Genomic DNA, 23,251 nt, shown 5'->3' with positions numbered 1-23,251 from the left:
GGGGGAGAGAGAGGGAGCACTGACAGGTGTGATCAGAGCCGCCTCTCTGAGCAGAGGAGCGGCAGGTATGTTCCCGCCCACCCCCCCGCCGCCGGCTACCTTGCACGCCGGGTCGAGTAGACAGTGAGGGGAGAGCTGCAGCCCTTCCTCTCAGCTTTCACAGGAGTTCTAGCACTGTGCTGCTATTATGATGGCATTTTTGTTAACATATATTTGTGTATATGGCCCCTTATCAACCTTCAAATATTTTCCATATAGTAATAATTAAAATAGTTACCTTGATCTCTCTTTCAATATATTAACCACTTTACTTTATACTTGTCCACTGATACCAAGATTGTCATTAAAGTATACATATTAAAAAGTGATGAGCACCACAGTGGTTTAATGTGGGTGTTGTCTAAACAGGTTTACTTTAAGTATGTAAGTATTGCAGAGATTATTAAAGGGTAGTCAGACTCCTATGATGTCCTCTTTTCACAGTCAACCATATAGACATCAGTGTGTCATGCACTTGTTTAAAGTGATAGACAATCCCTCAAATGCTTTCAAGTTCAACCCAGGATGATGCCACACTCTACCATTATGGTGATGAACTGGGCATCTTGAAACCGAAACCAGGAATGACTAACAAGTTGAATCACATACTGGCTATGCATATTTCTCCGGATCTTCTTGGTTAAAATAGCCCCACCAGAATTCCCATATCCACCCAGGTGTTGACCCAAATCATGCTGAATTGTGGAAAGCAAGTGGTTACTGTGGGTCATCGAACTTCTGGGAAGACAATCTGCTTGGGCAGTGAACTGGTGTAGGTATCCTTTGCATTCAAATCACCCAATGACTGGAGGTCAGTAAATGAGGAGCAGGGTGCCAGGAATGGATTATTGCTCTCGTTAGTAAACTATTTACAGGTTGGAAAGGATATCATTGTACCAGTTCACTAAATGCTGTGCAGAGTGCAAATATAAACTTGCACATCAAATGTATCTGATATAGCCAAATCACACTTTTGTTATATTCCTATGCCGATAGTTTAGATAAAATACCAGAAGCAGATGTTGGAGTACAGTCATCCAATTATTTATGCAGTTAGAGTCAGTCTTTGATAAACATATTTACTTATCACTAACAATTACAAAACCAAATTCATCACACACCTGCAATGGATTCTCCAAAATAAAAAATAATTCAATATTTTTGCATAACTGCTGCAAGAGAGTGACACCCTGGTTTAGATCTGAGTAATCTATAAGGCAATGGGGGGGCTTCATGTTCCTGCAGTAAACCCGGCTGATAGTACATTTGGTTAAAACTTTAAACCTGACTGTCGTTTCACAAGCGAGCATACACTTTCATATAGTCAGTGTCTGATGGGGTGGACTTTGCCAGTCAGACAATGCAAATGGGATAGCTTTGCTAAGCCTATCGCTGAGTTTACCGATATGAATCAAAAGAATGGGGTCCAAACTGCAATAATTAGCCAGGACCCCGAAATGTCAGCTGCAAATAACAGAAACTGGATCAAAATTACAGAAACAAAATGTTTCCCTTGCCAAGACCAGATCTGCAGGTAGCCCAGTTACATCAACCACAGATAAAATGTCTGTAAAATAATTATTAATAGAACAACTGTAATACATCATTATTATGGAATAATTCAGTTATTTTGCAGCCCAATTATTGCATAGGTGATTTGAAGAAGTAGGATATGTTAGCAAACGAAAAGCATATATGTTATTATTATATTGTATTGTATTTGGAGACATTGCTTCCTTTAGCTCGTCTGCATGTCCCCTCCATTAAACCTCTCCCAGCTATGTAAAAATAGAACATTTGATCTTTGTTGCACTATAAAAGGCTTCATGAAATCGACTCAAATAGACCAGGTTGTGAGGGGAGCCACAGATGTGTTTTATACCCTCCATATCTCTGTTGTTATCTGTCTCTGGAATGAGTAATGCAGCACTTGCATTACTGCGTGTCCAGATGACAATTCTCTCTCTACAGTAAATTACAAATTGCTGTCATATATCTGCAGCTAAGAACAGGATTTTATACACAGCAGAATCTCCATATATTTGTAAGTAAACTTGTGATAAAGCAAAGTAACATTGCAGGTGTGAAGTAGAGACTACGGCCCAAATCTTACCTTTACACTTTTAGCTCACCTTACCCTAGTCCTGCTGGAACCCTACAACAATTGAGACTTGCAGGTATGGGTAAATGTGCACTGTTCCCTATTCTACAATGCTGTGCACTGTGCCCGAGGGACCTCTCTCCAAGTCTTGATGGACAAAAATAAATAAAATGTATATATATATATATATATATATATATATGCATTTGAAGATGACGGTGTGCTGGTAATTCCTTTACTACTTGTATCTATGCTGTGCCATCCCACAAGTTACTACAGCACCCACAAAAAACCACAAGGTACACATCAGTCAGGTGTGCAGTGCAATGTCTACACTAGTCTTATAATCCAGACACCACTATCAGATTGCAAAACCAGATCACCACTGTAGTGAAACAATACAGCTTGTTCACCAACCCATCCCCAATCTGTTTTTTGGATGCTGAGCTTTAGCACTCCAATGAGTTCATCAGTCTACTCTTACTGTTCTTTCCTCTTCTCAGAAAGCTCTCAGTGTTAGATTGACAGGCCTGTGCAATTTAATAGAAATGGGTTGGTTCAAAGAACAGCCCATCTCTCACCCAGTACAGACAGAAAAAATGTAGAGTGTTATTGCTGCCTTGCTGTCTCTGGTTTTAATCCTTTCTGAGTCATTTGCATGAAATTATCCAAATCATAGGCAGAACTCTAGATCTGTGCACTTGTTCTAAGTCAGTGGTTTAAAGCAATGGATCCTACATATTTCCCATACTACATGCTTTCTATTAAGGACTATTGCTCTGCTTATGGCCACCATCAGTTCTCACCCCGATTTCACAGATGCTGAGGGTGTAAACTGAGGTGCACATATGCTGCAGGCAATGAACAAGTAAAAAACAATTGCTACTGGCACACAGATAAAGATGTTTTTGGCAGAAGAGACATGCAAAGTCTCTTCCGCCCCAAACAACTTTACCTACTAGCAGTTCCCCAACACTTAACACCTAATTTAATCCCTAAAAGAAACCTTTACCAATTAACATTCCCTAACACTTAACTTCCATCAACTCTACCACTTAACCTAACACCTAAAACGTGCCATCACTAATCCCTATTCTGCTGCCTACTTTTGGCTTGTGACAATTTCTTCGTCTTAGATGTTTGCGGACTCTGTGAAATAATGTAGGAATTCCTCTATAGTAAGCATAAGTCACAGCCTTTGAACTTAGGTCAGTTGGCTTTGAAGGACCAATAAGGGGGATTTTGGATAAACCAGCCCCCTCCCTTTAAAAGGACAAGGTCACAGCAGCCATATTGACAATGTGCTTTAGCTGTCATAGGGAAAGCAAAGGGAGTGCTGCTCATAGAGTGCACTGGCAGGTCTGGTAAAGGGTAAAGTAGTAAACCCTTACTGAATGTTGTGCAGATAGCAAAATGCCATGTATCTTGGAGAATATAGAGGTGAGGGGTTAGAAGGGTCTTAATGCTGATAATGTTCTACAGCCACTTTAACCCTTTTGCTGCTGCTGTCCCATGTAAGCAATGTCCCCTCTGCAATCCAGGTCTAATTCATTTTTTTAAAAGTCAGCTTCTCACTCAAAATTCCCTCTTCCTGCACTGAAAGCCTTTTCCGACATGACACATGTAGCAGGGCAGGCTAGTACCTCAAGCGCATATTGGACTACCTCCAGCCAGGTTAAAAATAGTGATGTCATGTGGGAAAATGTTAATGTGGGACATGCCCAGGCCATGAACTAGAGGAAGGGGGCTGTGTTTACCAGCTGTAATAAAAGCAGCTGAAGGGCTAAGGTGGCAGACAGGGTCTTATCAACGTGGCTGGGTATGTAGGACATTTTTTCTTCTGCTTCAACAAAAACCTGACATGGGAAGGATGTTACCGGAGAGGGTGTTGATAAGTGCTGCTTTGAGTTTCCAGGTTTCCCTCTGGGGAAGGGTGGGTAGCCTATGGCTGTAGGATTGTATGCTTCATTTTTGCTTCTGCGTGCCCTTCCTCTCTTGTCTCTGGAGAAAGACTTAACCACTTCCAGGCCGCAATACGTCCATAGACGGCGGCCCACAGAAGTGGTTAAAACAAGAACACGGCTGCTGCAGTAGCCGTGTTCTTGGTGTCATTTTTAACAGACGGCGATGGCCCCCACATGCACGCACATACACACGCAAACACGCGTTGGTACGTCTACCTGCAAAAACGACAATTGTGCTACACATGTTACATATCGCCGCGAACGTCAGAGTGAGAGCAATAATTCTAGCACTATCAATCACTGTTAACACTAAACTGATGAGCCGTAAAATCGTTTTGGGTATAGAAGTTTTTTGCAGCTTCATGGGCGAACGCAATTTTAAGGCTTGACATGTTTTGTATCTAATTACCCGGCGTGACCCCATCTTTCGTATTTTATCCAAAATATGGGGTTTGTGTGCACTAAATTTTCATTTAGTTTATTTTATCCTAAAAACACTGGTTTGATAAACATTTGCGCAAATACCGTGCAACATAAAAAATTGCAACTAGCATTTTTTTATTCTACAGGGCCTCTGCTTTTAGAAAATATATAATTGTTTGGGGGTTTTATGCTGTTTTCTAGCCAAAAAAATATATTTTATCATGTGTGTGCAAATAGTAAGAAAATGCTCCGGGCAGCAAGTGGTTAAAGGAAAAAGCCAAAAAAGACCAAGGGAAATTGAAATAGGTGTCCACCCATATGCGGCAGACCCACAAATTTCAGTTGGGCCCCCTTTTTCCAAATGCCATTGTTTTTAGCCAGTTTGCATTGCTGTGCCTGCTCAAGATTGCTTAACCAGGGCAGGGACAACCTCATGGGGGAAAAAATACAATAAAATCATAAAAATATAGAAAAAGGGAATCTGTAAAACATTTTTCTTGTTGAATATATTTATTGGTAATTCACTTGGAAGTTCAAATTTAAAACTGTACAGACTATGGGGTCTATTCACAAAGCTGCCGAAGGATCTGGCCGTAGCTTCGGCCGATCCTTCGGCTGGCTTCCGCCCCAGGACCCCTGAGCAGAACAGCCGAGCCAAATGCCGCTCGGCGGCATTCGGCTATTCTCTCACTGCTGTTCGGGATCTTTCAGAATAGCCCGAACAGCAGTGTGAAGCCTGCCGGAGGTTCGGCTCAGCCGATCCAGATGTTGGATCGGCTGAGTCGAACTCCTTCTGCACTTCAGGTCAGCCGAACATGCTAAGCATGTTCGGCTGATCCGAAGCCACACGAAGCAAGCCGATGTACGGCTGATTTCAGCCGATGTACGGCTGAAATCAGCCGTACCAGCCTGAAGTGAATAGCCGAACAGTGTTCGGCTCACTTCACTTCTGATCGGTCATTCACTCGGCTGCCCTCGGCAGCTTTGTGAATAGACCCCTATGATGCACTCATAGGTGGTTCCAAACATCACAGACATTATAGCCTAATGGACTAGATCAGTGTAACATAATATCACAGGTAATAATTGGGTGGATAGAACTGTATCAAGAGTACAGAACCAGGCAGGCTATTTAACTAAAGTGAAATAACAGGTCTATTAAGCAGCAACTGAAAGCTGCTGGTAGGAAATGAGTGACCACTGGATCTCAAAGCATCTTACATTTAGGCATGGTATCTGTAAGGTTCTCTTAGTTTTTGCTAGTTCCTATTTGAGAATGTCCAGTGAAGTCTGGTTTTGACCTCAGCCAACAAGAGTGAATTTGACACACAGGCTTTCACTATAGATTGTTTTGTGCTTCACTCTTTTTTTGTGAACAGAAGTGCCTAGCATTTGCCAAGCATTATGTAAACCTGCATCAAGAGGTCTTATACTGACAGGCTCACCATGCATGTATATACATTCTTGGGTCAGAGAAGCCACAGAAACAGTTTCTTGTTTGACCTGGGGCAATATGTGAAAGTCAGCTGGGTACCAAATACCACCAATATAGTATTTTAAAGTTAGTTGCAAAGGCTTGGACATTTTGATAACAGGATTTAGTGTTACTCCAGAATTGGTACCACATCTGTGGTTATAAAGTGGTATTATGGCCAGTTGCCCATTTTGGCATATAGTTTTGACTAAGTGGCAAGGAACTATTGAGGAGTAAATTGTAAGGCAAAAAGATAAAGTCGAGGGTGTGAGCATCATCTCTGCATTTTCCTTTATTTCCTTTTATATTTTTGAAAAAGGGCAGCTAGTTTGCTGCACATAGTGTGTGACACTCTGATAAGAGTTAGTAAGGTGGATCCCTTGATATAAAAGATGTTTAAGTCCATGTTTTTTCCCCCCTTTAGATGTGTAAGTCCCATTGATTACAGCCTGAATCTACCGAGCCAAGAAAATAAATCAAAAGCTTTTTATGGTATCCAGTGAAAGTATTATAAAAGGGATATTGTGTCATCACATTGCTTCAATTAAAATGGTAACTCTGCGGACATTATTTACCACCTGTCAGAGAGGCATAAAGCTACTATATGAATCAACTGTCCAATCTTTGAGTTTAGTCTGGAGACAAGTCTATTGAGCGATATAGGTCAACAATTGGCCCAGTTAGTATCAGTGGTATTACATAAAACGTATATTTGCCATCAGGGATTCAGGAAACAAATTCTGGCTGTGGTGGAAACTGTTGAATGTGTTGGTTATTAAGAGGCCAGCATTTATCTTGCAATAAGCTACTGTAAAGCCATCAGGGCATGGGCACTTATTTGACTTAAGCAGTTTGATGGCCACGTCTGTAAATAATTTTTAGAACAAATGAAAATACATTGAAAAATTATGAGGACAGTCAGAAATATGTGAATGTGAGACCGCCCAGGCCATGAACTGGAGGAAGGGGGCTGCTTTCACCAGTTCTTCACAATGTATGATGCAGTAGGCATATCCTTCCTATATAACCCCAGCTCCATGGAGCCTCTCCTTGTGCCGTAATCACATAGGAGGAGGAGCAAGAGATGAAAGAGGAAGACAAGGGGGAGTAGGTGGAGGAGCAAGTGTAGCAGGGGAAGAAGGAAGAGGAGGAGCATGAGGTCACATTAGAAAGGATCACCACCTACTATCTCCGCATGGAAGAACCTTTACCTCTCCTTTCAGGCTTGCCTGTCATTTTTTTTTTTGGATTGGTCCTTAATTCGGAAAGGACAAGAAACCAATGAACGTAGGATTTTATATTTAGTTTTTGCTGCTTAGCCTCTTCCCTGGCTCTAATGTTCCCCCTCTCCATTTGCTTCTGCCTGCCCTTCTCCCTGCCTTATAGAAGGCCAGGCAGTCTATTGCCACAGGTTTTTTCCCCTGCAGGTATGCCTCCAGTGCCGTTACTATAATGAAATAAATAACAATATTTTAAAAATACAATTAGTTGCAGAGTGCTTGGGAGGAGAAAGATTGTTCTGGCAGAGCGAATGAACTGCAGACGTGCCTGGCCTCTGCTGTGTGTAGCCCAACCATTGCTTCAATACCAACATTTACACAAAAAACAAAACAAAATTCAAAATATATATGAAAATAAAAATGAAAAAACAACTACTGTTGTAAACGTGTTGCTGAGCTGGAATATAACTGGGCACAGCAAGGATAACAATATAGAAGCACAGGAGAGGGTTAACCCCTGTATTTAAACATCCTGGCTAAAATGCAAACTTTGTCTAGCCTTGGCTCATTCAGCTGGTGTTGTCCAGTCCCTTCTAAACAAATATGTATCTTGCAAGTAAGTTTCCTGTGTTCCATCTGAAATCTTTCACACCCAGTTAAGATATACAGCTGGTTATTTTTTTAATTTCTGTGAAAAAAATGTTTATTAGAATGTTATTTAAGATTTGTGGAGATACCAGAAACAAATTCGATAAGACCAAATTTACTGTATATATTATTAGTGAAAAGAACATGGGACTTATATAATTGCAAAAAAGCAATATGTAAAGTTATATTTACTTCCTGTCTTAAGCTGGCCATAAACTGGTAAACTTTTCGTACGTTCATTAGAAAAATCTTGTCAGAACCTTCGATAATGCCATAAAAGACTTAAAAATATTCTTTTAAGTCTTTTATGGAAGTATTTAAGTCTTTTATGGAAGTATCTAAGTCTTTTATGGAAGTATTTAAGTCTTTTAAAAGACGTAAAATATTGTCCAAAATTCCTTTGATTTTAACATTCGATTTTGGAATGAATGGAGTTCCCTGAACAAAAACCCCAAAAACATTGAGAGGGTTATTCACAAAGGTGCCGAAGGCAGCCGAGTGAGTAACCTAGCCGAAGGGCAGTGAGCCGAACGCTGTTCGGTTATTCACTTCTGGCTTGTACAGCTCATTTCAGCCGTACAACAGCTAAAATCAGCCGTACATCGGCTGCATTCGGTCAGCCGAACATGGTCTGCATGTTTGGCTGAGCCGAAGTGCAGAAGGACTTCGACTCAGCCAATCCAACATCTGGATCGGCTGAGCCGAAGCTCCGGCAGCTCACTTGCTGCCGTTCGCCCCTATACTTATAGGGGCCGAACAGCAGTGAGTGAATAGCCGAATGCCGCAGTGCGGAATTCAGCTCAGCTATTCTGCTCGGCTATTCTGCTTGTTACCTTTGTGGTACCGAGCAGAATAGAAAATAAGTGCAAAGAATGTGAAAAAAAATTTGCAAAATGATTTTAAAAATGATAAAAAATAAGAAGATTATAAAAAATATATATTTTAACGAAAAGAAAAATAAATAAATCAATGAACAAGAAAAAAAGCACAATTGGGCAGAGCTAGCAGTGACAGCTAGCTCCGCCCAACTGTTTCCTATTGGCCAGCACCTGTCAGAGTCTTATAGCAGGTCACGGCCAGCTCCGCCCACTTGTCATTGTTTAATGACAGATCAGCATCCACTGGTCATTTGGGGATGCTAGTCTGTCGTTAAAAGTGGGTGGAGCCAGCCATGAGATCACGGCTGGCTCCACCCAGCTGTCATTTGCGGGGATTACGGCTGGCCTGTGCCAGTCACTTCGGCTCAGTAGAGCCGAAGCATATGCCTCCGGCACGGCTGAGCCGTTCGGCCGCCTTCGGCTGCTGTACGGGCTAATGTGAATAGCCTGTACAGCGAACCGAAGGGCTCCAGCGGCCAAAGAGAGTCGGCTACGGCTACGGCTTTATCCTTCGGCTCAATACTGAAAAACCCCCTTACTGTTAAAATGTTCCTTCCTGTACATTTTTTTTGTCACTATGCACAACCCCATCAACTATTAGGACATTGAACACACATTCCAAAAACTGATTTTTTTAAACGGAATTCTTCTGGTGTAAGGCCAGCTTTAGACTGTTGTCACTTGGACAAGTGTCTCCATTTGAGGACTTCCCCTCTATTTCTGTTCTGGTGACAACTTGAAATTTTGGACTTGATTACTGTAGACAATGGTCAACAATGGTCAACAAGGCGAAACAGAGAGAGTAAATCTCCCTAGGACACTTGTTCAGTTTGGTTAATGCATGGATCAATTCTTGCTGCCACTTTGCTCAACATTGTACTCACCACACTGCATTCAGCTCTGGGCAATATGACGATGAGTACAGGCAGTGCTTTTTACCAGAAAGATCAATTGATTTTCTGTCGTAGACCTATTACCTGGGAACACTTATTGTGAAGGCATTATGGAAGCCTAAGCACTGTAACAAAATTAGTAAGATTCCAATTACTTTCTCAGTCTCTCTGTATGTCAGTATGATAAAGGCTTCCTTACTTGTCATAAGTAAAAAACACATATACATGTTTTTCTTTTTAATATGTTTTTATTGAATTTTTTTTGCAGATAAAAAAAAATGCAAACATAATTGGAGAAAACTGAATAACCATAGAATCTCACAGGGTTATTCACAAAAGTGTGAAGAGTTTGGAGAAGGCAGGAGAATTGGACAATCTAGGCCAAAATAGCTGATTTGGAAACATTCTCCAATTCAGATCACTTTCCAGTTCAGCTATACTGTCCTAGATTGTTTACATCTCCTGCCTTCTCCATACTCTTCACCCTTATATGAATAACATTGTCAATGTCTGGGATCTCCACTGAACTCCAAGAACAAAATCGTTAATCTAAATATATTCCTCAATAATCACAGGATATAAATCTACTTTGTGCGCCAAATATCTTTGCAAATTGAGATAATACCAAAAAAGTAGCCGTGACATCAGTTTTGTTCTACACATAACTTGCAGCACCCAGCAGATGACTATAGGAGGGGGCAGATAACTATTCAAGACTATTCAATCTTCACAAAGAGAGAGAGAGCAGAAGTTACTGGTCTTTATTACAGGAAGCTCCTTCACAGAGGCAAAGTTTTACACTAGACTACTGCACAGGTCTGGAATAAATACACAACACACACCAGGATTCAAGAAGAACATACATAACTTTTATTTTTAAACAGTATTTGTTTATCCCGGAGTTCAGCTTTAAGAGTCAAATACAAGTCAATTATACATAAGAGCATGTTATGTTGGAGTAGGGTTTCTCATGTCGCTGTCCTTCACTTTCCCATAAAGTCAACCTAAAACATTAAAGGAGAACTATGGGGTTAAGTCTTTTCCCCATAGTTCTCCTTAGGGTAACGGGAGGACACAAACTAGCGTCCTCCCGTCACCCTAGGCTCAGTATATCGCGAGCTGTAGCTCGCGGTATACTGAGACGCCGCAGTATACCGCGAGCCGCAGTATACCGCGAGCAGCTATACTGAGACGCCGCAGCTGAAGCAGATCCCGACAATTGTGCCGGGACCCGCCCAGCTGCGTGACTGACAGCTGGCTCTGCCTATCTAAAGGCAGAGCCAGCTGTACCCGCCCCCTCCCCCGTCCGTTCCGCAAGTCAGCGCTGGCGGATCGGAGCGGGGAGGGGGGAATCCAGCCCCTCCCCTGTCACGGCAGAGAGCTGTGACAGCATCGAGAGGTGAGCAAACACCGGTATGTGTTCGCTCAACTCCCGATCTACTGAGCCGACCTGTGACAGTCTCATTGTCACTAGTCGGCTAGAACTATGAGGTGAGTGAAAAGTACTCACCTCATAGTTCTCCTTTAAGTAATGCTTATTTCACCTGTAAAGAGTACAAAATAACGGAGAACCACATTCACCATATTTGTAGTACAATGTTTAGGTACATGCAGCAGATGCCCATTCATCAGACCTCCGCAATCTGATCAAAAGTAAAAACAGCTTACAGAAGTTTTGGGACCAGGTTCAGGCGATGACCCAAAGATTCTCTGAGCTTCCAGTTCCAAGAGACCCAGCCTTCTTTCTACTCCAACACAATTATATTTCAATTAAAGCTTATAAACGCTCAGTTGTGAGGCATTTGGTTAATTCCGCATGCGCCGGTATCCCAGCCTTGTGGAAGAGACCTGAACCACCTAATTTATGTCAAGGGTTAAATTTCAGGAAATTTACATTATGGAAGACCTTACGAGCTCTATAAAAACACCTCCGATAGGTTCCGGAAAACTTGGTTTCATTGGAGGGAGTTTATAAATTGAGCTGAGTATCTCACAATAAGACGAGACTCATTTATGTCTTCATTTATTTGTGTAAAGATAATGATCTGTAAAAGTTTCTTCTTATGTTTTATGTTGTATGTTTTTTTTTTTAAATATATAAAGAATTTAAAAGAAAAAAAAAAGGTAAAAACAGCAAGCATTCCAACACCTCAGAGTTAAGAATGGTGACATTTTCGTTATGGAAAGGAGCTGCTGGAGTTTTTATATGTAAGCGCTAAATAATGGGTTTCTAAAAAGGGGAGTTACATATATTAAAAAAGTTACTGGGCCACCAACGTATTAAATAGATCAAAGCTTTTCTCGTCCTCCTGCTCAGCACTTGACACTGTAGAGAGAAAGAGACATACAACCTGTACAATTCCGAGCATGCATGACAAGGGGAATCAGATTTTGGGATGGGTCTATCCAAGTAACTAAAAGCTCTTACATAATAAACACATCCAGGTTTTAAAATATGTTTCAGTGTAATTTTCTTTACTGAGTGTTGTTTCTAAGTAATCATACCAAAAAAGGTAATAATATTTGCTAGCAAATAAAGCAAAAAATATTCCCCAAATTACAACTTCGTAGTCAGCTCAACACTTCTACTCAACTCTTGTACCCTCAAATGACAAATCTTCTTAACCTCTTCAATTCCTTTTAGAAGTTCTTGTGATGGATCATTTTGAAGGCGAGAGCATAATTCCTCCATAATTTTGTATTTATCTGACATTTTAGCACATATAACAAAGGGAAATCCAAACTTCGTCTTGTACTGGGAATTAAGGAGGCCAAGTGTTTCACGCTCTCCACTTGTAAGGGAGGTGAGACCAGCTTGTCTCTGCTCCTGCTGGGATTCCATTGTCAGTGATCCACTTGTTAGTTCTCTCCCGGCCAGGTCAGGGTGACATCTCAAGATCCCTTCTTTGCCTACGTAAAAAAATAAATACATGAAAAAAAAACCATTACAATTAAAAATTCTGGTGCCGAGTTTCACCTGATGCTAGATTGTAGCAAATATTGTCACAATAGCAAACAACAACAACAAAAAAGGTTAGACTTACCACCAGTAAGGCTTTTGTTGGCAGGGTTGTGATTATATGGTAATAAAAACATTTGGTCAGTACACTAGGTAACCAAGAGAATAATGTAATAAGCTTGTGGAATTTATGGCTTCCCTCAAGCAGGGACAAGATAAGAACTTTAGGATATTTCCAGTCTTTTCAAGCTGAACTCTTCAAGGCTTTGATGTGTTTCAGCCTACAGAGCCGGTCTATTCTTATGCTGGGGTGGTTAGTGGAAGTGTCTTGGAACCATTGTTGAATGCAGAAAAATATTTTCTAAGGTGACTGTTGTATTTATACACTGTCAAAGCTTGGAGGGGGTGGGTTGTAAGTTGGATGTCTACTGGGAAAGCTGAACATTTCTATTTCAAGCTGGCCATACACTGATCAAATTCTGACCAAGTCCTGCTGACTTGGCCAAAATTTGAGCAATGTGTGCACCCTCCACTTCAACAAAAATTGATTTTTCACTCCACTTTTGTCAAAGGAGTCAGGGGAAAAATTGTCCGCCGAACAGTGACTGTATCCAGTCAGATACAGTCACTGGTCTGAAAGCGGCGGGAGCCGGCTATCAGAATGCAAAAGTCCAAAAGGGGAAGATTCCTCATCAATGCTGTTTAGTGTAGATCTTTGTTTTATCTTTTCAAATGGGCTAAAAGAAAAAAAACATCTTCTAGTGTATGGCAAGCCTTATATTTATTAGATCCTATAGGTACTAATGGTGGGCTTATGCTGGCTATGGAAAACCAGATATTTAGGATGACAGTTGTATATGTCACGTGTGATCCAACACATTTACAAAGCATTTTATGTTGCTAATTGGTTAACATAATACACAGGGAAAAACACACAAACAGAAAATACTGTTAAAGAACGAATTAAAGGCGGATGTGAGGAGGAAATGGAAATGAAGGTTTCTCTGTTATTACATGCTTGATGTACAAGCTCTGGATTGTAGACACTGCAGGGCGATCATGATAAACAGGATGCCAGGACTGCAATGTGCCTGGAGCTGCCTCAGGTTCTATGTAACTCTTTGATATTCATATACCCAGCAGCCCTTTACACACATTGTTCTGCTAAATGATCCTTTCCCACACATACCCAAATATATATTTAAGAGGAAGAACATATACAATATGGAAAATGAGAAGATTTGCCATCATATGGAATAGTAGTTGTTCTAGACCAGCCTTTCTGGCTTCGTCGGGAGTGCCTTGAAATTTTGTGATGGTAGGAATCTGATGTGAAAGAGGGAATGAGGACTCTGATGTGAAGGAGGAATCTGAAGTGAAGAGGGCTCCTAATGTGAAGTGGGCACTCTGATGTAAAATGGGGGCTCTGATGTAAAGGGGGGACCCTGGTGTAAAGGAGGACTTTGATGCAAAGGGTTGATTTTAATGTGAAAGGGGGTCTCCTTACTTGAAGAAGACTCATAATGTGAAGGGGGGGGGCTTGTGATGTGAAGGGGGCTCCTAACCTGAAGGGGGTGGCTTCAAAGTGAAGTGGGGAACTCCGCTTGTTGGTGGTTTTTTTGAGTGGGCCCACCTAAAAATCTGTTACATTTTAGACTGGGATGCCTCAAGATTTTGCATACTTTAAAGGCTACCATGACTGAAAAAAAGGTTGAGAAACACCACTCTAGATGTCCAGGACAATTCTTTGGAATAAGCTATGAATCTATATTATATGCCTTTCTGAAAAATATTGTTTTATAGGGTACATTTATTGTCTGATGGCAAATGTAAGGGAGTTCTAAAGAAATTGATAAGCATGAGAGAAGTCCTGGTAAACAGGGAGGAAGATAGAACAAGCTAATGAGTAGAGTTTCTGGATTACTGTATAGAAACAAAAAAAACAAAAAAGGAGTTATCAGAAGGTATATGCTGTATATAAACCTTTTAATGTTTAAATTTAAATATTTTTGGATTGTTCATAAAAGCCTTCTAAAAAAATGATCTTATCATAAATTGAACTAGTTTGCACAAGGTAATTGAGGGGAAAAAATACATCACACTACCATTTAGTAACATGGAGAACCTCATTTGTTTGGGAATAACTTGGAATAAATTCTTCCTATAGTTTCTTGTCAGACCTGTCCAGCATTTAGAACATAAATTAGCCCATTACTGTACACAAAACAGTATTACATTATATATATATATATTCGGGATGTCTTGCTTAAATAGCCTGCCTAAGATTATGCTACATTATATGCATTCAGATTAATCAACTGTGGTAGAGCCTGGTGTCTATAGGGGGCTGGTGTTTTGAGAGCCCCTGTTTTCTTTGGGCCCCCTCTCTTAGCGCTTGACATAAGCAATCATATAGCCTGACATCAATATAGCAGATGGCTCATATGCTTACTGCCCTCTGTCTATGGAAATGCCAGCCCAAAAGCCCATTGAGTCTAATTGGTATCCTGGGTAGAGAAATATTTAAAAAAAACAAACCAGTTTTTTAGAAATATAAACATAATTAAACAATGTGGACTGACGGATTGAGTGGAATTTGTGGACACACTCCATTCATAAATCAGACCAATATGGGCGTATACAAATCTCATACCAGGTGGATCGTTTTACGCATTTCTAATTTCACTAATACAATAGCTAATCTATTATATGATTCTTTCTGGAAAGACACCCAGATCACCAGATTCTTCAAATTTTACTTGTAAATTAATTTATGATTTCCTAAGTCGTCCTTTGATTTTCATTCTGTATAATTCTATTAGGGAATATAAGCCATAATAATAATGATATACCCCCAGTAATTGTAAAGCAAGGGAAAATGGCAGTTTATGTAGATACATTATTTGTTTCAGATTGTATCCCATTTGTACCTAAACATCTGTCATTGTATTTGAGACCTATATCTGTCAATGGCCGGCATAAAGCCATACAGAAAACTGAAAGTCATACCAAAATAAACTCTGCATTATTGGTTTTTCTACAAACCTATATTTGGAGAAGACAGGGGAATATGATTAACATTTGGTTCTACTGTTATCTAAATGCAGAATGTGTTACAAACTCAATGTATATCTTTTACATATACAGTATGTACATTTATTTATATATTATATACAGCCAGAGCTAATATTCACATTTAGCATGATTTAATCCAGCCATGAGACTTGTTATTTAACAGTGTTCTGTTAAAGTTAGACATAGACATATTCTAGTGAATAGACACATGGGCACCCTACCACCGAAAGTTAACTTTTTGAAACATCTGGAGAATCAACATGGGATTTCATTACAACATTTGTATCAGATGAAAGTGGGGATAAGCTAACACCCCCAGATCCATTCTTATCTTGGGATCAAGATAGCCATTGAAAAAAACCTAACTTGCCCTATTGACTGTTTCTTTAAAAACGATTGGCCAGAGGTGTTGACCTAGCAATGCATTAAAGAGACCCTGTCACAAACGTAACAAATTGCAGTATAATGCATTGAAAAGTTTTTGAAATGTTTCCTTGCAGTATTTTTCCTTTCTATAAAGTATCTTTATTTACTTGTGAAGTGTCTTTCAACTTGGTAGAAAACCTGACTACTCCAGGAAGAGTCAATTCCTTTGCACAGGCCCCACCCTACTTGCATGTATAAGCTCTCTCCTCTTCTGGAAGTGTCTAATTACTCTATTGGCCTTCTCCTCACTTCTTTGGATAACCTTTTATGTAGCAGCCAGGGAAGGCGTGAAGGGAAATAATATAGAGTGTAACTTGAGTGACAGCTCTGAGTTCAGGGCTTTTCGATGTCTACACATGGTGAATGCATATCTTATGGATAGATTTTTTGTTATTGTAAATAAGTGGACTGGTTATGGGGCCTATTTAAGGTACAACAGTTATGAGAGGAAAAAGGAGTCTGCCATTACTGAACTTTCCTGTTGAGAAATGGATCCCTGGCTTCGGGGGGGTTGATGGGGTCCTGGTGGTGTACCGCCCAGCTCTGGCCAGCATCCTGCCCAGCTCACTGACGTCACCAGTTGCCAAGAGCTGTGTGGGACAGCGGCCAGAGCATCATGCTCAGCTCCTGGTAACCTGGTAACCAGTAACATCATTGGTTGACAAGAGTTTGGCGGGACACCGGCCAGACTGTCCCAGATTGCTAATAGCTGGAAGGGGAGATGTGTATGGCCTCCCCACTCGGCTCTTCGCAACCTGGGAAGCTCTGGCCGAAAAGAGGGCAGCAGGCAGAGACCCACGTGACCCAAAGAGATGCCACCTGAGGCAATAGCCTCAGGCTGCCTAATTATAGGGATGGCCCTGTCTGGCTGTCATGTCATGTTTTGGATTCAATGCTGAATGAGGCACAGACCTGTAACAAGCATAGATATAAGAAATTCTGCCACTTCTTTGACACTCATTTACAACATAATTGTTGCAGGTCTGGGACTCAAAAATCTGAAACCAGAAAAATGCAGGGCACACTCTCCCCAAGTCTGGTGCATATGTGTTCTGCTCTGATTGGCAGGGAGGGTTATTGGCAGTGACAACGCTCATTAACCTCTTTCTCAGCATACAAAAGTATGCTGCTGCAGGGGGTGACACTACTACAGTAAATTCACAGCAAGTGAAATAGCAATATCACCCTGAAAGGGCCATGGGCAGACATGATCACAAGATATTTAATAAACAACTTGTATATGATTGCCCCATTACTATTGTGCAATAGGAATTGTGTTGCTGATCAGTTGACAATTAAAAAAGTCAAATAACAGATTTAAAAAAATACAAAACTGAAATTATAAATGATTAGTGATTATTGTTATTAGTAAGTCTGGATTTAATTATGTGATTATACAGTATGAAGGGAATGTATCAAAACTGGAGCAGACAAAATCGGGAGCAGCTGTGCATGGCAACCAATCGGCCTCTTATCTTTCATTTTCAAATCTTAAGTGAACAAACTAAAAAGAGAAGCTGATTGGTTGCCATGCACAGCTGCTCCAGATTTTGTCTGCTCCAGTTTTGATAAATTCCTCCCCTATGTGTTATGGAAAGTGATGTGGCTTGTCTATGGGATTGTCTATATTCCACAATGTGGAGACAGAAGAGTGGACTCATGAATTACACAGGCAGCACGTTGCAGACTTTCTGGTACATTTGGGTCATGAATATGGAGGAAGACCTATCCTACAGGATGTTGTCTTTGCCTTTCTCCCCTTTCATCCTCCCTAATACTCCTCCTCTTTTGTGTGGCAAGGTACTTTCTCTTCATTCTCAGACCCCCTCACTGCTCCTCCTCTTCCTAATCTGTGACTGATTCTTTGGAAACAAGGTCTTTGCTTTTGTGCATCCCTAATTTGTGTTATTCAACCTGCTGGTAACACCTTCCTGCAATTGATGGAGTGAATGGGCAGCCAAAACAAAGTGAAAGAGACGTTGCCCTAGAGTCAGGTTGGTTTAGTCAGGATCTTCTCGGGCTAGAACTGATTAAAATATAAATATTGATCTGCCCCCTGTGAAAAGCATAGCTGCCAACTGTCCCTGTTTACGAGGAACTGTCCCTCTTTTGGAAGCAAATCCCTCCTCAGTTGTCCCGATTTTTATGGTCTGATAGATCTCCATATACAATTTACCATATAAAAAGTGTTATACTACACTAAACCTTTCATCCAACCTATAAATTATTGCATCTGTTATTTTGAAAAGCCATTATAGAGGAAATATAGTGGTGAAAAAAAAGTGATTATAGGTTGAGTCATTTATGTTTTCATATTAATTATTCATGGTCTGCATAACTGAGGGTATTGAGTTAAACAGTTCCCATCTTTCTCATTTCAGAGAGTTGGGAAGTATGAAAGGGTTGGGAAGTATAAAAAGGTTGTAAAGTATTTGCTCAGAATAAAATGGTGAGAAAACTGGTTGGTTTCCTGTGTTAACAATCTGGTTTTAGACAAAACAGAATTACGAGATGTTTAAGTACAATCCAACCAGCTGCTGGTTTCTTCTGACACATTTTCAGCCCTAAATGGGAGTGAGCAAGTTGCACCATCATCCCTGTTTAGGATATGGGAGGTAGAGACATGGCTTCACCAAATACAGACAGTGTCAGCGCTGGTTTTTCCTGGAGAAAAGAATGAACGTGGTATATAACCTGTCTGATCACTTTTTCTCCAAAGACCAGTCAAGCAGGAATACCTGAGGCTGCCCCATAGACATAAGATTGCTGCCCATTCAGTACAAGAATGGAATTCACATGAACGTCTGTGAGTTCTGTACATGTGGGTGCAAAATGTGGCATGGATTATTGCTTCAGCTTTTTACCCTCTTGGACTTAGCTCTAAAGTTTGGATGCAGAGGCGGCTCTAGACTTTGTGAGGCCTTAGGCGAACCTCAAAAGGTGAGGCCCCCACTTACACCCATAATTTTAAAAAAGGCAAACAATAATTAAAAATGAACTGCGATGGTAGAGGGAGATTGACATCCAGCATAGGGGCCCCCACCCCTTTCAGGTGGCTGCCTATGCAGCCTTACACTAGCATTGGCCCTGGTCCAATGTTACCCCTTAGGTAAACTGATTAGCGTTGCCACCTTTTCTTCACGTGAAACCCAAACACTCTAGCGCCAATTTATTTTCTTGCAGAATATGCAGTATAGAGCAAGGAGAGAGAGACAGAGACAAGAAAGAGAGAGAGAGAAGAGACAGCCGAGAGAGAGAGGAGAGGCAGCCAAGAGAGAGAGAGGGAGGAGAGACAGCCAGGAGAGAGAGGAGAGGCAGCCAAGAGAGAGAGAAAGAGAGAGAGAGGAGAGACAGCCAGGAGAGAGAGAGAGGGAGGAGAGACAGCCAGGAGAGAGAGAGAGGTAGGAGAGACAGCCAGTAGAGAGAGAGAGGAGAGACAGCCAGTAGAGAGAGAGAGGGAGGAGAGACAGCCAGGAGAGAGGAGAGGCAGCCAAGAGAGAGAGAGAGAGGGAGGAGAGACAGCCAAGAGAGAGAGGGAGGAGAGACAGTCAAGAAAAACAGAGGAGAGACAGCCAGGAGAGAGAGGAGAGGCAGCCGAGAGAGGAGAGGTAGCCAAGAGAGAGAGGGAGGAAAGACAGCCAAGAGAGAGAGAGAGGGAGGAGAGACAGCCAAGAAAGACAGAGGAGAGACAGCCAAGAAAGAGACAGGAGAGGCAGCCAAGAGAGAGAGGGAGGAGAGACAGCCAGGATAGAGAGAGAGAGGGAGGAGAGAAAGCCAGGAGAGAGAGAGAGGAGAGGCAGCCAAGAAAGAAAGAGAGAGAGGCAGGAGAGGCAGCCCAGAGAGGGAGGGGGGAGAGGGGACGACGAGAGTGGAGGAGAGACAGCCAGGAGAGAGAGAGGAGAGACAGCCAAGAGAGAGAGAGAGAGAGAGGGAGGAGAGACAGCCAAGAGAGAGGGAGAGGAGAGGGAGGAGAGACAGCCAAGAGAGAGGGAGAGGAGAGGGAGGAGAGACAGCCAGGAGAGAAACGGAGGAGAGACAGCCAGGGGAGACATATAGGTTTAGGTATAGGTTTCTGTCCTGAACAGCAAAGCAAAAAGTGTAAAGTAAAATGGTCACTTAACTCTCTCCCCATTCTCCAGCAGCATATGCTACCTTTCCTTGCTCCCCCGCCATAACCCTGTTCAACTGCTGAGTGCAAAGTGATCAACCCAACATTTTTTGATATGACTGAATATGTGACTTATTCCCCCTCCCCACGTGATAGTGCTGAGCCAGGCACCAGTTATGTCACATGGGATAGGACATGGAGTCCATACCCCTGGGCAGCCTGAGGCAAGTCAGTTTGAACCTTACACAGGTTTTTTTTTTTTCCACGGTTCCGGAACAGAGCAACATGGAACCCAGGAAAGGTCAGCATACCCCCATTAATTTGTCCTGCATGGGGAAAAGGAAAGGGTCCCTTTAACAAAGGCAGGGAGAGCTGCAGGATGATGCTCTGCAGTCACGTAGGTAGCATGAGGATGACAGCCCCACAGCACCTTTAAAACTGACAAAACAAAAGGCATTAAAGCATACTGTATAAAATCCTGACAATATGCATTACTTCCCAACACTAAAAGGCATTTGTGACATTGCTCTTCCTTTTATTAATTCATAGGAAAAATGTGGGTAGTCACCCCTATCCTTCTGAACTGAGTTTAGGGGTAGTAAAACATTTTTATTGTGGGTCTCCTCTAGAGGCTGTAGCTAAAATCTGAAGGGAGGGAGTAGACTCTGGATTAGAAGTGAGGGGGAGCACCAAAAGAGAGCACAGAAGCAGGTCCAAAGACACAGATCCACCATAGAGGCCTGCCTTGCAGCAATACATTATACACCAGCTATAGAGGATTACAAATCCAAGCAATACATTATACAGCAATGCAGAATAATACCATCAGCGATAGAGGATTACAAATCCAAGCAATACATTATACAGCAATGCAGAATAATATGAAGCTACATACTCTGTGTTACTCCAGGATGGCAGCCTGATGTCTCAAGGGTCTCAGGAGAGCTGTGTGGGGTCTCAGGGGGGCTGTGCGGGGTCTCAGTCTCGGGGTCTTTTATTCTTTAAACTTTTTTTCACTTCATTTTATTACTATCACAAAGGAGCTAACAAGTCCCTGTGTGATAGCATTTGGAGGTGACAGGTTCTCTTTATTGAAACTGTCACCTCCAATACAAGAGTTTGAGCACAGCACTGTACTGGAACTCCTGTGACAGCTGAGATGGGAGGGCTTTGAGTGCAGCTCTCCCATCTTAAGGTGCCCATACACTGTGCGATTATCGTAAGATAATCGCAGGAAATCCCGCGATCGTACAATAATCGCAAAGTGTATGGAAGGCGTGCGACCGTTTCTAATGTACGGTCGCACATCTTTTGTCTAACGAGCATGTTTGAAAACCTGCCGAAAATCATACGATTTTCAGCTGGTTTGTTGGAACCCAGAAAAGGTCAGCATACCCCCATTAATTTGTCCTGCATGGGGAAAAGGAAAGGGTCCCTTTAACAAAGGCAGGGAGAGCTGCAGGATGATGCTCTGCAGTCACGTAGGTAGCATGAGGATGACAGCCCCACGGCACCTTTAAAACTGACAAAACAAAAGGCATTAAAGCATACTGTATAAAATCCTGACAATATGCATTACTTCCCAACACTAAAAGGCATTTGTGACATTGTTCTTCCTTTTATTAATTCATAGGAAAAATGTGGGTAGTCACCCCTATCCTTCTGAACTGAGTTTAGGGGTAGTAAAACATTTTTATTGTGGGTCTCCTCTAGAGGCTGTAGCTAAAATCTGAAGGGAGGGAGTAGACTCTGGATTAGAAGTGAGGGGGAGCACCAAAAGAGAGCACAGAAGCAGGTCCAAAGACACAGATCCACCATAGAGGCCTGCCTTGCAGCAATACATTATACACCAGCTATAGAGGATTACAAATCCAAGCAATACATTATACAGCAATGCAGAATAATACCATCAGCGATAGAGGATTACAAATCCAAGCAATACATTATACAGCAATGCAGAATAATATGAAGCTACATACTCTGTGTTACTCCAGGATGGCAGCCTGATGTCTCAAGGGTCTCAGGAGAGCTGTGTGGGGTCTCAGGGGGGCTGTGCGGGGTCTCAGTCTCGGGGTCTTTTATTCTTTAAACTTTTTTTCACTTCATTTTATTACTATCACAAAGGAGCTAACAAGTCCCTGTGTGATAGCATTTGGAGGTGACAGGTTCTCTTTATTGAAACTGTCACCTCCAATACAAGAGTTTGAGCACAGCACTGTACTGGAACTCCTGTGACAGCTGAGATGGGAGGGCTTTGAGTGCAGCTCTCCCATCTTAAGGTGCCCATACACTGTGCGATTATCGTAAGATAATCGCAGGAAATCCCGCGATCGTACAATAATCGCAAAGTGTATGGAAGGCGTGCGACCGTTTCTAATGTACGGTCGCACATCTTTTGTCTAACGAGCATGTTTGAAAACCTGCCGAAAATCATACGATTTTCAGCTGGTTTGTGGCATGCTCAGGAGACAAATGCCAAACGGGGCGGTGTGTGCACGCGCACACTGCCCGTTCAGCATTGCGGTCATCAGAAGCCCGCCCCTCTGCGGGACGGGCTTGCAATGATCGCAAGTACAATCTGCCTGTCCATGATGGGCAGATCGTATGTTTTTTTAAATTACTTTACAACTCTCGCAAGACAAAAGTGTATGGCCACCTTTAGTGTTTACACAGAGCAGAGCACCGAACAGATGTCCTGCTCTCCACCCTGAAGTGATTGCCATGGTCCCGGGTCCCCCAAAAGAGCTGGGGACCCCAAAAACCACAGTGCTGTGGGAGGTGACCAGCGAGGGTCGCAGAGGGGATGGACAGACCATGGAAGGCTGAGGAGAGGAAGGGGGAGTCAGGGCCATCTTTAATATTGCTTGGACCCTGGGCAAACATATTTTTTGGCCCATCCCACCCCTACCCCCCATGTCCAGTCCCCTACCACCCCATGAAATACCACACAGTCATGCTACGAAGTATATGGCAGGGGCCAGCGCTGGTGCAAGCATTTTTGCCTACACAGGTAAAGTGCATTTTTCTGCCCTCCCTCCCCGCT

At 42.1% G+C, this 23,251-nt stretch overlaps 1 protein-coding gene across 1 annotated transcript in view; it reads right to left on the bottom strand.

Annotated features, from left to right (window-relative positions):
* Positions 1 to 12,171: 12,171 nt before the first annotated feature.
* Positions 12,172 to 23,251, bottom strand: part of URAD (ureidoimidazoline (2-oxo-4-hydroxy-4-carboxy-5-) decarboxylase) — a 28,129-nt gene continuing 17,049 nt past the window's right edge. Inside the window, exon 2 of the mRNA XM_018567802.1 lies at positions 12,172 to 12,550. Within this exon, the coding sequence (XP_018423304.1) occupies positions 12,198 to 12,550 (353 nt within the window). The 3' untranslated portion in view covers positions 12,172 to 12,197. The remainder of the gene's footprint in view (positions 12,551 to 23,251) is intronic.

Source organism: Nanorana parkeri, unplaced genomic scaffold (genome assembly GCF_000935625.1).
Source record: "Nanorana parkeri isolate BGI_ZX_2015 unplaced genomic scaffold, ASM93562v1 scaffold1095, whole genome shotgun sequence".
In the NCBI taxonomy this organism is placed as follows: Eukaryota; Metazoa; Chordata; class Amphibia; order Anura; family Dicroglossidae; genus Nanorana; species Nanorana parkeri.
Note: the sequence above shows the minus strand (reverse complement) of the source record. Positions and strands in the feature narration are given on the sequence as shown.